The sequence below is a fragment of the Alligator mississippiensis genome, chromosome 5, assembly GCF_030867095.1.
Source record: "Alligator mississippiensis isolate rAllMis1 chromosome 5, rAllMis1, whole genome shotgun sequence".
NCBI classification, from domain to species: domain Eukaryota; kingdom Metazoa; phylum Chordata; order Crocodylia; family Alligatoridae; genus Alligator; species Alligator mississippiensis.
In genome coordinates this window covers 10,770,990-10,786,781 of record NC_081828.1, presented here as the reverse complement: position 1 = coordinate 10,786,781, position 15,792 = coordinate 10,770,990, and the positions used below count along the sequence as shown (strand labels likewise).

At 48.0% G+C, this 15,792-nt stretch overlaps 1 protein-coding gene across 4 annotated transcripts in view; it reads left to right on the top strand.

The window, feature by feature from the left end:
• The window catches only part of SSBP3 (single stranded DNA binding protein 3), a 133,712-nt gene that overhangs the window by 97,595 nt on the left and 20,325 nt on the right, over positions 1 to 15,792 (top strand). For 2 of the 4 annotated variants that reach the window (XM_059727856.1, XM_059727858.1), the window contains exons 6-7: positions 14,007 to 14,087; positions 14,874 to 14,933. In XM_059727856.1, the coding sequence (XP_059583839.1) occupies positions 14,007 to 14,087; positions 14,874 to 14,933 (141 nt within the window). The remainder of the gene's footprint in view (positions 1 to 14,006; positions 14,088 to 14,873; positions 14,934 to 15,792) is intronic. The other 2 variants (XM_059727859.1, XM_059727860.1) reach the window with 1 other exon arrangement.

The following is a 15,792-nucleotide window of genomic DNA, read 5'->3' as shown; positions in this document are numbered from 1 at the left end:
TGGAGGGCACGCGGTTCAGATCTCTAATGGTTCCTCTTCGGGACGTCTCGATTCCAAATTCTCTCTAGTAACCATGTTTCACTGGGGTGCAGCCTCCTTCCTGGGGTTTGTCCCAGGACTGCTCCTGCACCCCCTCCCCTGATAAGGGTAACGCAGCCCCTCCCAAGAGAGCACTGGGCTAGGAGACGGATGTTGGTATTAGCCTTCCAGCTCTTTGCATCTGAGGCTGCCTTTTGTGAGGAAAGGCTGCTTTGTCCATTAGGAAGAGATGCTTAGTCCAGCCTGGGCTTTCTGCTGTTCAAGAGATGCATGAAGTTTAAAGCTGCAGTTTAAGGTTTGTAAGAGCTGCTACCCCCTGTCTTTGGAGACGAGGGTTAGTTCTTGCAGGGTGTATCCTCTTCTCTCAATGTATTGTTCCACTGCAGGTCTCCCTTCCAGGATCCTGCTTCTGCTCCTCCAAAAGCAAAGATCTTGCCTTCCTAAAGAAGCAGGGCACTTGAATAGCTTCATCTTTAGGAGTTCTCTTCGCTGTTCTAGGATGTGGAAATGCATGCAGGCAGCTTCTGCCATCCAGCATGGTTTTTTGATCAACCAAAGCCGGTGTTTCCAGCTGTGGTACCTGCACTACATCAGATGGTCCATAAGAGATGGCCAGCAATAAAGTACAAGTACCACATAAATGTGTTAGCAATGAGAGCCTAGGATAGGAAAGCTCCAAGATGCACTGCCAGCAGCATTCAGCAGTGACGGTAAATTCAGCAGCTCCACAATGCAGATGCCAGCAGATGCATGCAGGGGAACTACAGCCTGGCTGTGGAGAGATGAGTCACCTTGGACAGAACCAGGCAGAAAATCATGACTTGATGACCCCAGCGAATGATCTAGTGGGCAATCAGGCTTTGCTTCTGACCAGGCACGAGGCATTTCCTGGGGAGCCATACCTGCCTCCAGATGCACGTCACAGATTAACGAAGTGGATGCACCAGCAAGGCCTTCGGTAAGAAGGGTCAAGCTGAACTTGAAAGCACTTAGTCTCACAGTGGACTCATGTTCCCGTACTTGGAACTGAGTTATGATGCATCATGTTTCCTCTGGTTTCCTCTGAAGTATAAGGTACTAAAAATGTAGGATAAATGCCACAACTGAGCAGGACTTGGTGAGGCAGTTATGCTGCTCTGGCCTCTGAAACCTTTTTTGGACCTACTGAATCTACTTTTCCCCTGTCGAAATACACATGTCCAGGTTTTAGAGGACCTGGGTGTTGAAAAGGAGAGAGGTGGGTGTGTCAGCCGTGGGCAAAAGACACCTTGCACATTTCCAAGGTGTTTTTAGCATCCGAAGCAAGGGATGAGTTTTGCAAAAGATTCGTTCTTTGGTGTTCCACCTCGTTAAAGGTGGGTTTGGTTTTGTGACATTTTGTGGTGTTTCTAGAAGGGTTGTTGCCAGTTATTTGAAACCCCTTAAAATTAAAGTTGGTCTCCAAGGCTGCAAGTAGATATTTGTCTCTCAAACACCCACATCTATGGCTGTGACAAACGGTAATATAAACTTGGTGCTGCCATTTTGCAGCAGATTTCATAGATTTCATAGACATTAGGGCTGGAAGCGACCTCGGAAGATCATTGAGTCCAGCCCCCCGCCCCAGGGGCAGGGAGTCAGCTGGGGTTGTAAGATCCCAGCAAGATAAGCATCCAAATTTCTCTTGAAGGTGTTCACTGTAGGTGCTTGAACCACCTTTGATGGCAGGCTGTTCCGGACCTTATATCCAGCCTGAGACGGTCTTGCAGTAGTTAATAACCGTTCGACCTTGTCATCCCTTGGGGTGCTTTGGTGAACAAACGTTCCCCCAGATACTAGTGGTCACTGCTGATAAACTTATAGGTGGCCACCAGATCACCCCTGAGCCTGCGCTTTTCCAGGCTAAAGAGCCCCATAACTCTCAGTCTGTCGTCGTTAGATCTGTTTTCCTGACCTCTGATCATGCATATGGCTCTTCTCTGGACTCTCTCAAGCTTCTCCACATCCTTTTGAATTGTGGAGCCCAAAACTGGACGCAGTACTCCAGCTGTGGCCTCACCAAGGCCGAGTACAATGGGAGAATGACATCCTGGGATTTGCTTGAGAAGCATCTATGGATGCAAGCCAGCGTTTTGGTTGCTTTACTAGCTGCAGCATTGCATTGCAGGCTCATGTTCATCTTGTGGTCAATGATGACCCCCAAGTCTCTTTCTTCTGTAGTGCTAGCCAGCGTAGCACTGCCGAGCCTATAGGGATGCTGCAGGTTTTTCCTCTCAAGGTGGAGAACCTTGCACTTTTCAGTGTTAAACACCATCAGGTTCTCGTCCACCCCTTTGCTGAGCCTGTCCAGGTCAGCCTGGATCACCCTCCTGTCTTCAGGTGTGGATGCTTTGCCCCAAAGTTTGGTGTCATCGGTGAACTTGGCCAGTCCACTTCTGACTCCAATGTCTGCATCATTAATGAAGATGTTGAACAGTATGGGTCCAAGGACAGAGCCCTGGGGGACCCCACTGGTCACAGGGCACCACGACAATTGACTTCCGTCTATTACCACCCTCTGGGTCCCACCGACAGATGTCTGTTTATTTTTAAGGTGGGAGAGTGTGGGCAGCATGGAGCTGCCCATGCTCTCCAGCTGCCATGGGCAGGTGCTCCTTGTCCTTCAGGGGCCCAATCCAGCATAGCTCAGGGGTTCCTCTTTAGGGGAATCCCTCTTCATTTGGTGACATCTATAGGGGCAAACCGGATCAGCCCCTGAATCCCTGGGAGCAGCAAGGATCCAACCCTGTGGGACAGCGAGTGATGTGTTTATAGCCTTAAGTCTCCATGTGGAAGAGAGAAGGCTTCTGGCAAGATCTGTTCTCCTGAGGTTGATATTCATTTGGGCCCCCCATAAAACTACCATTGTCACAGGAGGCCACTGTTGTTCCTTGATCTTGCAATCTTTGGCCTCAGTTTCCTTCTGAGCCTCCTCTGTAGTCTGTCTCTCTGCCAGCTCTTGTCTGGCACGGAGAGCTCGCAGGCTGACTGCCCCATTGTTTGCGAGCTGTCCGTGGGTTACTACAGGACTCCTAGCCTTGGCCATAGCACAGCAACATTTCTATACAAGAAGTTTGCAGTTGTTATTCTCAGAGTATTGTAGTCTAGATTTTTTTTATCCTCAGGATACAAAAGTTGGTTGCAGCGCTCTTCAGATAGTAAGTACCTGTTGAATTGCTTGCTGTATTTTTTTAATGTATTTTTTTTTTGTGTACGGGGGGATGTTTTTAGAGAGTGCTATTATTGAACAGCCTAGAAACTGTGGATTGTCACCCCTCAGCAAACGTACCTGGGAAAGTAGCACAATCTCTGAAATCTTTGTGTTCTGGGGGCTGTCACAGAGGAAGGGTGCGGGGGTCACAAGGCTTCCACAGTCTGTAGCTTACACCCACCGCAGCTTGACCATTGCAGGGCAGAAGAATTGGTTAAAAGAATGAAATGTGCACTTATACGTTGCTTGGGGAGTAACAGATCGCGTGTAGCTTTTCCAGGGGTTTAGATTCCAGGAGTTTACCTTAGGCAGTAGTGTGGGGCTGAGATTTCAGAGCAAAACTTGGACTTGGCTGTCAGCATATAAACCCCTTGCCCGGGAGATTCACCTCACCTGTACCACAAATGTCACTGTGTTTAGGGAGGTGACGGTGGCTGTTTTTTTGGTGGATAGGGATTAGTGGCATTAGACTGCTGTTAATGGAACCATTTTAAAATTGGGGGACTTGAGTCACATTTTCTAAAGCAACTTATCAGGTGACTCATCGATAGTTAAGATGCACGTAGAAAGCATCAGGCCGGCCTTGTCATCCAGAAGATAAATGCACACTCAAGATGCACGTGCAGCCTCCCATCTGCGGAGCCCTTTGCTGCTACGGGTCCCTAGTACCAATGGCAGTGGTGCTGACCTCTTTCAAATACTTCCAGTCCTGGTTCCCACCGTCATGCAGGGAGCCCAAGTTGCTTCTCAGAGTCAGGTGCTTAGGCACACTGGTAAAGCCATGGCTGCTGATGGCATTTAAGGACCTTTAAAAGTTTGCCAAGCAGAGTCAGTTTGGCAAGTGAGTGGCCGGTCTCTGATCCTGTGAAACAGGATCATAGGCAAGCCCTTTCCTTTTGAGGCATTTGAGATCAAGATTGCACAACGGCAGTCTTGTACAGATCGGCCCCGTAGAGAGCAGTGCTGTATGAGCAGGGGCCACGTTATCTGTGAGCTGTAGCAGGGACCCACGTCGTTTCTGTGGTTCTGTGACATCCTGGCTGCAGCATGGAGAAGGCGAATTTCGACACCAAGCGTTCCAGATCGGGACCGGCCCCCGCTTACCTGCCGGTCCCGCAGGAGAAAGGGAAGAGCCAACCTGTTCAGAGAGAAGATTGGGGGGGTGGTAAATACATGGCAGGTAGGCAACGCTCACTTCAGGTGCTCGTGGGTCAGTCGGCTATTCGAGCCTCCTAGTAATTAAGGTGCAAATTACTGAATGCTGCGACTTCTGCACAACTGCTGCCAAAGCCCTGTATCCTGAACCGAAGTGCATGATGAATCACTGTTGCTGCTGCAGGACCGTTTGTGTCTTTTTTAAGAAGTTTCCTGTCGTTCGGACTGCAAAATGTGGCTGCATTCCTAACTATTGTGCGTGTGGTTGGAGAGCTAAAGTGGAGCATTAATCCTCTGGCTAGCAAGGCAGGCCCTGATACTTTTAATATGCGTCTCACCTACCGCTAATGTTGTCATGATTAACTGTGGAGTCCTAAAGTAGGGGGGAAATGATATCTGCTGCTATGGAAAATACCTTTTTAATCTCTGCAGTGTTTTCTATTAGAATGGTTAAAGGTTCTTTGATACAGTCCTGTGCTTATTTAGAAGGATTCCAGAGTTTCTCCAATAAAGAATTTATTAGTGATATAATTTTCCCTGTTGGCATCTTATAATTATACCTTTAAAAACGGGGCTTAGGTTCTATTTTCTGGCCAATAAAATGTACAGTTTCAGAGATTTTTTAATGATAGTAAATTCCTCTCTTTGTACCTCCTTAATGCTGGCATCTGCACCAAGAAATATTTAAAATGTGAGATGCATTTCTATTGCTAACTCGAAATAGTCTAAATCTTACTGCATTGACACTTTGCCTTTTTATACCGTTCCTCATTCTTCCTCACCCTCGGGGGTACTTGAAAATGTTTTTAAATATGAAAACCCCACCATTAGCCGCAAGTATGCAACCCATAAAACAGGATCCATTTGTGGTGAATTACTCCCAAAATTGACAGACACACACACAGCTGTGATTGCTACTACAATTTTCCATCTTTAATATTTTACAAGAATTTTGAGAAGTTGAGCTCGTGAAAGGCAGTGGAAATAAGCTGATCAGCCTTGAAATTTAGGTTGTAAAATGACAACAACAATAAACCTCTCTTGGTCTAGCTTTTGCTTTAAATGCTGTCTTGTTCTACTCAGGTGAGGCCATGGCAATAGCTTGAGCCAGGGCATCTGTAGATACCTGAAACTATTTCTTTGGAGAGCACTAGGCTAATATTCAGGATCTCATGAGAAATGCAAAAGCTTCATTAGCGATGAGTTAAACGGCCATTCTCAAAGTACAGGGGGGAGATGGGGGCAGCCCTCTCAGTTGTTTCCTAAAGTCTCATCTTTCATTTTAAAGAAGTCCCTAGCTGGGCTGGTCTGAAGAAAACCTTCAGAACATGAAACGAGCTTAATTTAATGCAGAGCCATCTACTTGAGTCTGCAGAGAGCCTGAAACAATAGCTCTGGGTTGCAAAGTGCTCCGTTCCCTTTAATCAGTGCTAAATCAAATGTTGGTATACCAACACAGAGGGCTAATTCATCGCTTCTCCAAGTATGCAAGAGGAGAGAAGTTGGGTCTACACCATGGTTTTAAGGTGGGCATGCCAGTATAGACTAGCTGAAGTGAGGCTGTATGGAGGGGGGAGACGGATTTAATTTCCCCGAAGAGGAGCTCAGGTTTCACCAGTTCGTGATGTACTAGGTAGGTTAAACATTCGAAAAGGGAGAGGAAGATAACCTCAGAGCAGCTATTGCTTGTTCAGAAGCACGTGTTTGGTTTCCTCCTTGTACAGGACAATACCCCAGATCTCCACTCTGGTACCTGAATACGCAGTTCTTTATTCGTTGAAGAAATCGGTCTTTTGGGCATGCGAGAAGGGCCTCATTTTGTAACACGGGTGAAACCTGTATTTATGAAATACCATAGTCAAAATCTGGGTTCTGCTTGTTGGGACTACTGCTGACCTCCTTAGAGCTTTCCTTTCTCTGAGTCTCTGTAATAGCTCATAGCTTGATTTATCACCACAAAAAAAATTTACTTTTTGTTTTTCCAAAAAAAAAAAAAAAAGACCGATCCAGCCGGCACTCTCTGCTGAAATGCAATCCTCCTTGGTCATATAACATCTGCAAATATTTACAAAGATAACAACATCCAGCGGTTCTGCATTTTTGCATAGGAGGTACCTAATGAATCTTAAGCTGTGCTGTAAAAGCTGGAAGGAGCTGGGACGTGGGGGAGCAGAAGAAAGTGGAATGGGAGGCTGCAGTTTAATTCCAACACAATGGGTTTAGTGGCCCCAGGGTAGCAGACAGGAAGTAGCGAACGTTTTCAGATGCTGCTTGTTGTTGCTGTTTGAAAACACTCTGCTCCTCCCCTGCTGTACAACAAGTTGAAAGAGCATGCAGCGTGTGTCGAGATGTTTGCATAAACTGTACATCTGCAGTTACATTATCCAGAAGTAGCTGTCAGGAGCATTACTATTGCAGGATAATGCGACCATGAGGATTCGATTTACTGCCCTGTGCCGCTTGCCAACAAAATGCTTCACAAAGTCTTGGATTTCCTGGGAGCCCGTTACAATTTCTCGCGTGCTTGCAGCTTGCAGGGCCGTTCCTGCCTGTCTGCGTTGGGGAGCGGGGAGGGCTGGAGTTTCTTGGATAGAAATCAATTAACCAGTGGTGCTCTTTACACTGAGCAGTGTTTTGGCAAAGTGTGAACATACCGGGGATTAAGCAAGAGGGGGTGTGTGTGTGTTGGATGTGGGCAGGCAGATCCCCTTCCAAGACCGGCTCCTTCCTTTGGAAGGCTTCAAGAGCCATGCAATGGTGATTTACAATAATCCACTCCCCGATCCATCGTCTTTAACAGCGGAAATTGATCTTCTCGTCCCTCTTTAATTAATGTTAGCAATTTAGGTGAAATTATTTTAACGCCTTTTCTCCGTGGAGGTGTAGCGTGCCTGTTGAGAAGGGTGCCGGGGTCTTGCGGGCACGACACAAACACACTGGCTGCAAGTGTTTGCTCTTAACCTCCGGTGCTTGACTTGGTCCCAGGGGATTGTTCTTGTATAACACCTTCCTGTGGGGTGTGAGCTGCATGCGTCTTGCCACATCTACTCCCTTACAAAAGGAAGATTTGAAATGTCCCGACCGCCAGCCAGCTCTGGATGGAGGTGCCAATATTTACGAGCACCGAGGAGCCCCGCAGCCAGGCTTGTAACACAGGTCTCTGAAACAAGGGGAGCAGCCTGTGGCCTCACAAGCAGCTCCTCCACCATGATTCAGCTGTGCCAGGCTCGCTCCAGGGAGGCAGTCAGCAACACGGGGATTTAAAGTGGGGGGGAGGAAACACACCCACGTTTAATATATTGTCAGCAGCAAAAAAAACCCCCCAAAACCTGAGGCAGGCATCTAGTTTGAGGGCTGGCGCTGTACTCTGTTTTCAGCCAGAGCGCTGCCGTGTTGCTCAGAGGTATTTCTTCTCTGAAACGTTTCCTGGTCTGAAGGCAGCAAGCTTAGCTCCACCATTCCCTCTTCCTTGGCGCACCAGGGAAAGGGGAACGTTTCCCCCAGCCTGGCATGTGTGCTAACCCACCCGTTTGCAAGGTGGCATGTGGAAAATCGGCTTTTCCCCTGAAGCTGGTACATGACCATGTTGCACGACCACATTAGGAGAGGCAGCTCTGCTGCAGGGAAAGTGAAGGCGTGCCAGGCTTTTTTGCACGACAGATGCATGTGAAACACTCTCGCTGTGTGCTGCCTTTCCCTGCGCGGGGCTGGCGGGGCTGTTCTCATGTGCCCCTTTTCCACACACACGTTGAAGCCTCTTTTTAATGTGGCTGCTAGCCCTGCCACCTGTAGTCAGTGTTAAGACATAGAAACGTCATTAGCCCTCTAGGCCTGTTCTCCCTCCCCACTAGTCCTTCCCTATGAGATTTCCTCCCCACATGTGGAGGGATGTAGCTAACTTGTATCAGCATGTAGGTTAACAAGGGAGGGGAATTCACTGAAAGTAGTTGGACCCTTGGCTTTCTCCAGGAGGACGCTCACTGGTCTAACAGGGAAGTCTCAGGATTTCCTGTAGTAATACCAAACAACGTGTTTATGAAAGATGGGGAGCAGTAGATACGCTGGAGGGCTAGGCTAGGATTCGGAGTGACCTAGACAAATTGGAGGCTTGGGTCAAAAATAATCTCATGAGGTTCAACAAAGACAAGTGCAAAGTCCTGCACTTAGGATGGAGCAATCCCATGCACCGGGACAGGCTGGGGGTGACTGCTGGGGAGCAGCTCTGCAGAAAAGGACCTGGGGGTGACAGTGGACAGTAAGATGGCTATGAGCTGGCGGTGTGCCCTTGTTGCCAAGATGGCTAACGGCATCCTGGGCTGCATTGGTAGGAGTGTTGCTAGCAGATCAAGGGAAGTGATCCTTCCCCTTTATTTAGCACTGGTGAGGCCACATCTGGAGTCCTATGTTCAGTTTTGGGCCTCCCACTACAGAAAGGATGGGGACAAATTAGAGAGAGTCCAGTGGAGGGCAGTTAAAATGGTTCGGGGCCTGGGACGCATGGCTTATGAGGAAAGGCTAAGGGAACTGGGCTTATTTAGTCTGCAGAAGAGAAGACTGAGAGGGGATTTAATAGCAGCTTTCAACTTCCTGCGGGGGGGGCTGCAAAGAGGATGGAGCTGGGCTGTTCTCAGCAGGGGCAGATGACAGAACAAGGAGCAATGGGCTCAAGTTGCAGCCAGGGAAGTTTAGGTTAAATATTAGGAAGAATTTTCTCACTAGGAGGGTAGTCAAATACTGGAACAGGTTCCCCAGAGAGGTGGTGGACTCTCCATCCCTGGAGGTTTTTATAAGACCTGGCTAGACGGACCTTTGGCTAGGATGATCTAGGTGGGGATGGTCCTGCTTTGAGCAAGGGGTTGGACTAGATGTGACCTCCTGAGGTCCCTTCCAACTCATTTTCTGTGATGGTCCCCCTGCTACCCTGTTCAATAACAAGGACCTGCTCTGTGCAGACAGCAGATCACAGATCCTTCTGCCCTGGCACTGAGAGAGAGGTAGGAGCAAGGTGTGTGGCAAAATGAGAAAGCCAGAGCTCTGGGTCTTTCCAGCCTCCTTCCTAAGAGCAGGTTTCAGCGGACGTGCTAGGGTTAATTTCTGCAAACGTAAGCCACCAGGTTGTCTACAGAAGTTGTTTCCCTGCCCTGGGGGAAAGCCGGGCCTGGGTGGGAGAAGCAGAAGAGATTTTGTCATTATGGTCAGAGCCCTTATTCATTTCCCCCCCCAGTTGCAGAAACCAGTATGGGCAAAAATATTACGATTCCAGTGCAGGTGGCTCCAGGCTTGTATCCTTATGCACCGCCCCATCCCACTGCTGGAGGGAATAATTTGCAGTCCCTTGGGTAGGGAGTGAAGCCGAGTATCCAGTGTATGTGGCCACCACTCAGTTTGGACACTGCCATTTCCAGGCTAAGCACCAGCACAGAGGAAAGGTGTCTGCCCATTTGGGGTCACTGTCTGCATGCTTCTGTGCGTGGTGGCGGGGGGATAGTGTAGGAGCACACCTACTGATGCTGCGTTTCTCTTGGGATGAGCCCACTGCTCTGGAGGGAAACCTGAGTTTTTGGGTAATCCAGCCGGCCCTGCGGGAGTCTCCTTTGGCTCGACCTGCGAGCTCCCCCTGCCGGGAAGCTGGAGCTGATCAGCCCTGCCTCCCAAGCCTCCTTGCCTCTGCAGAGGAGAGCAGATGTTCCCCTGGCTGTAACAGCCTTTCTCAAGGGATTTTCTCCCCGGGAAACAAGATTTCCTTTATCTTCTCCAGGCAATTCCCTCACCGTCCACTCACCCCTCTCAGGGGCTGAGGGCGAGGGGGCCTTCATGGAAGCCCTTTAAGGAGGGCACAAAGCCGCCTTCACCCTCACATTAGCGGAGTAGCCCCAATCAGCTGCAAAAAGGGCTTCCCTCTGCCTCGGGCCGGGCTTCAGACTGCTTCCAGCTGTGCCTCGGGCTGGGCTGCGACTGCCAGGACATCTTTCCCTATCAGTCAAGCGGGCACAAAGCAGCTAGTGGCACCGAGCACTGCCACAAAAGGGGGCTACTCTGTGTATAGTGAAGCGTGGTTTTCCTTGGGCCTTGCAGGCTCCTTCTCTGCCCTGGGGACTGGCCCCCGCTGCCAGCCGCTTAGCAGCCTCCTGCGTTCCCTGACACCTCTGGGACTTCAGCAAGGCAGTCTTCACGCTTGACACTAGCCCGCAGCGCTGTGCTGTCATTGCGAGCCAGCCCTCTTTGGCTGGCAACCAGGTTGGCTTGCCTGCAGGGGCAGCAGCAGAGCGGTCCGACTCCTTCTGGAGTCTGCTCAGCAGCCCGCCGGTCACTTCAGGGAACGGGGAGAGCCCTTTGCATGGGACCGCCTGTAGAAAGCCAGCAGCCTTTTTCCCTGCTGGTCTCTGTGCCTCCTGGAGGCGTGCCGCAAGAACGTCCAGCATTGAGCAGGAGAGCAAGCCCTGCTCCATCCTTGCGTGTCCTTTCTCCTTCCTGATTCCAGCCCCTGCAGCCTTCTTGCTTTGAATTGCACGGGGTTAGGGGTCTGGCTGAGGTCCCGGCCAAAACTCGGCTCCTGTTGCTTCCCTTCAAATTACCCGTGACCATTTCTGAGCGGGAGCTTGCTAACGCTGCAGCCTCATCGCTTCGCACCCCACCCTACAGCCATCAGTGGTTGCATGCTGTTGTTTCTCACCTTATAATCGTGGCAACTGAATGCCGAGGGAGTATTTAATGTGATGCTCCAGGCCCAGAACAAAGCTCAGCCTGCATGTGGAGTGTCTGCTCCCAGGCTTTCAGGATCTCCTTTCTCTCCGCTTTTTGTTTGGTAGCAGGGGAGGGCCTTTATTTACAGCTCTGTAGAGAAGGTGGGTCTGTGCCCAGCTTGAAAAGCTGAGCTCCACCTAACGTAGCTGGTTCCTTTTCCCCTTATCAGTTGTGCCACTTCGAAAGGCGTTGTCATTCCCAGGAAGTGGTCTGGGCGGTAGTTTCTGTTTGAGCCGTTCTCATCTTCAGAGGATGCCTTGCTCGTGGTGTTTGGCCATTTTGGTGAAAGCAGCTATGTTGTGCTGCTTTCACCAGAGAGATCAAACCATGCTGTTTTCCAGACAGGTAAATCGGCACGCAAGGAAACACTTGAGAGGTTGTGGAGTTCATGGTATCAATATGTGGGATGGAGGAAGATCAGGCCCCTTAGCAGCATGGTGGGTTTCTTCCTACCGTGTGGTTGACGTGCACTTAAGCGTCCCAGCCTCGAGGTGTTCCTTTCCCGCTGGGCTCAGTGCTTTGGTGATGGACTCCTTCAATCTACTCTTGGCACCTGTGTAGGTAAAGAAAGGCAGGTGGGTGTGTTTGACCTAGATGGGAAAATTGCTCCTTAAGGGAAGAAGTGCTGTTTGAATTGCATTCCCTAACAAAGATCTCGTTATTCTTGGAGTGATTGTCCGTGATCTTTCATTTGATCCCTAGTCACCTCTTTCTTTCCTTTTTATATGTAGCGTCTATTTTTGCACTTGCTCCCAAGTCCAGATCCTGCCAGTGGCAAGACACAGTTGTCTTTCCCCGCCCCACTCCCAGCCCCTCTGAATTCAGGAGAGATCTACATGGTCTCAGCCCATCTACACACTGAAAATTGCAGGGTTAGATTTACTGTCCCTGTGTGGCTGGTGGGTGACAGTCACTGCTCCCAGTGAGTTATGACTCCTGTCCAGCGTGGTAGATCCATCGAAGAACGGCAGAACTAGCTTTCTTGCATGTCACTGATTTTTTTTTTTTTTCTTTCTTTCTTGGTAAAATCCCCAGCTTCCTTCCTCCTCCATCCTGTTCTTAACTAGCTAATGGTCTAGAGCCAGATGACTTGGCGTGTGGGATTCCCTTGCTTTTTCCATGTCGGACGGGAGGAAATGTTAAAAGGAACCCAAATGTCTCACTGATACCCCCAAACTGGCCGGGGGTTCAGTTCAAATTACAATTGCTCTGGCCTGGCTCGGTTATGGGGGGGCATTTCAGCAAATGGGTTGATAGGGGGAGCTCTCCGAGCCCTTCAGAAAGGGGGGCTTGTTTTGCCTCTCTCCAGCTGGATGGGGATAGGAATAAATTTGGGCTCTGACTGCCTCTTCCCACAGCAGCGGGTGCATCGCAGCGGAGGCAAGAGCTATTCTTCTTGTCGCGCTATGGTAGCGTCGGTGATGTAAGCACTGTTGACGCAAGGGAGATCTATTTACACAATCACGTAAACTAAACACGGAAGATTGACAGGCGGCTGTTTCTCTCCTAATCTCCGTGGCTACGTCTATCTGCATCACACTTAAAAAAAAAAAAATTTAAAAAATAAATAAAAAAAAAATCCTCTTACTTTATTTACATTGCACTCAAGTTTCCGTAGCACAAAAGATTTGCAGGTGCAAATATGTCCTGCCTTCATTAACTTTCCCTCCCTTTTTAATTTATGTGATTTCAATTTTCCTTCCCTGTACTGTTAATTAGGAGACCCTCTAATCAGTACCATTATCACAGTGGTATTCATGTTTAGGAAAGCTGCTAAACAAATGCTTGCAAAATTGCTAAATGGCTAATTAATGTCTGTTAATTAAGAAAATTGCTCATGGTAACAAACCATGCCATTGCTGGCAGCAGCTAGAAGGCGAACACTTGTTGAAATTAGTAACGTGGCAGGTATAGAACATCTGCTCCTGAGCTTTTCCTGGAGTGTGTGGCTGCTTCGCATAACGTACTTACAAGGCTTATTTGCTTTCTGTACCAATTACAAATGCTTTGACTTGAAAATACTTTTTTTTTTGCATTAACATATGCATCAGAGTCTTCCTGCTGAGAGCTTACATTTTTCCAAACAAACTTTCATGTCATGCTTTTCTGGAGGGGCAGGGGAAAAAACTGGGTATTCAACCCCAGAATGTCAGAAACTGCTGCATTGCAGTGTTAAAACCTACACGAACTAATCTTTCTTTTTTCCCCAGACATGTTCAGTATTGCTTAACTCAAAAGCAACTTTACTTGCATCATTAGGTAATTCATCTTGGGGAAGGATATTGCATCTTTAAAGGGTAACAATGCAGCCCTGCATGTAGAAACGGTTCAGGGCCGTGCAATCCATTTCTTGGAGACAAACCAGGTTTCCAGTTCAACATTTTTGGTACACAGAATGGGCTGGACTTTCAAGTGCCATTTCATTTGCCTCCCCAACTAGTGTTAATATCTCGTATTTAACCCATTGATCCCCAAGTCGAAAGGAAGCCCTGAAACGTGTTTCTAAGCTGCAGGAACATGGGGGAGGGTATAGCATAACGTCTCCCCTTGACCCTCCCCTCAACACAGTCCATGAAAGTGTATGCCTGTGTATTGATCACTGCAGGCGGGTTGAAATCTAAACAGTTGACTGTAACCTAGCTGGTATGCATTGACAGATGTTCTATTTTTTTTTTCTTTTTGCATATTGCATTGATTCCTTTAGTTACAACTGCATAGAAACTTAAGCTGAAGCGAAAGCTGGCTTCCCTACAAACAGATCCACCAGTAAATCCTTTTTAGCTCTTTCTGCGCTTTCATGTGCTAATCTATAACCTCCTTCTACTGTCTGACCTCACAGGGACCACCTGGTTCTCAGCCCTCGCCACACGCACAGCCTCCACCTCACAATCCTAACAGCATGATGGGACCCCACAGTCAGGTAAAGACACTAGAAATCTGCAGGGCTGTGAAACGGGACTGGTGTTCTGCTTTGCTCTTGAAGCGTATTGGGGCCAGATCGGTAGCTGGGGTAATGGGCAGCACTCCTTTGATTTCTAATGGAGCGTTGCTGGTTACCGTCAGTGGCAAAGTCTGGCCTGTCTGTATTGGTTCAGCATCACCCCAGGCCCACTACGAAATGCTTGTTTCCTCCCAATTTGTGTATATTCAGTCGACAATGGATAAAAGGCCATTCTTAAATTCCATCATAAATATGCTTCCCCCATGGTCGCCTGAGATTTTTGTTAATTGGAATTGGGTTTTTAAATGCGATTTGCAGCACTGATGTAAATACCTGATTGAAAGTGCTTGGATTTGGTACTTAGCATTGGGGGGTGGGGGTGGGCTCTGTGCTTCATTTACCAGTCTCTCTCTCTTTCTCTCTTTCCCACCCCCCTTTTCTCTCTCTGTCTCTCTCTCTCTCTTTAACCTGGAAAATGTCTGATGTTTAGGGTTTCCCATGCACTGGTTTTAACAGCCTGGTATAGCACTGTTGAAGTACGTTTAAACGATCTCTCCGTCCAAAATAGATCTGTGAAAATGAACAAAAAGATTTTCTGACTCTTTTTGTTTGTTTGTTTGTTTTTTCCCAACTTCTTTTTAAAAAGGGATTGCTCCAGGAAAAACGTGTAGAGTCTACCCAGAGTTTGTGTGGAATGCAGTATTTCTCTTTTATCTCCCTGTGACGAGTACATCCTATCGCTAAACCCATTTCCTATCATTACAGCCTTTCATGTCACCACGATATGCAGGAGGTCCCCGACCCCCCATCAGAATGGGAAACCAGGTATTGTATTTTCTTACTCTCTTTCCGGTGTTGAAGTCGGGTGTTTTGGAACCGGAGCTTTTTTTTATGGCAGGAACGGGAAGGCTTCTAGAAAGCTAAAAGTTTTGTGGGGGAAAAAATGTATTTGAATAGTAGATGCTGCAAAAAATATATATTAACTTATGCAACTTAACAAATTCCAACAAAGTATTGGCTCTCTTTCCTTGGGCTTTCTTAAGGCGTTGGCTCTCAAGTAACCATTTGCTGATGAGAAGACAGTCAAATGTAGTACATGGCATGACCAGATGTAGGAAACATTCCCGTGGCTGCTGACCCCTTGGTACCTGCCCTGGGAGTTTCCAACATAGTCCACGTTTAGTGCCCCAGAGTTTTACTTGCTTGTCGTTGGCCTGCGCCGCCTCTCATGACTTCAGCTGATTGTGTTGTGATGCTGCTGGATAGGCGACAGGTAGCTTAACGTTGTAAATTTTGCCTGGGATCTTAGCAAATTCAAGTGGGTATATGATCTTGCCGTTCGGCAGGAAAAATGGTTCATTGGAATGCTTAGCTCAGCGTCAGGGTTAAGTGGGGCAGGTCACTTCTGCATTTTTTCTTAGGTTTATCCTCTTTCTTATCCCAGCTTAAACAATAAGGGCTTGTTCATATCATTATGATCATAGCTTGGTTATGGGCGGTCGTTTTAAGATTGTAGCATTTAATTGTTGAAATTTATCCTGTCGAGAGGCATGCCAGGTAAATGTGTGCTAAGAAGCCAAATGCTCCCCTCGGTTTATTTTAGCAAAAGGTAGTTCATGTGTTTCCTTTCAGCACACGTAATATTTTAGAAATTAAGTTGGTAACTATTTTTCTATTCTGTTAA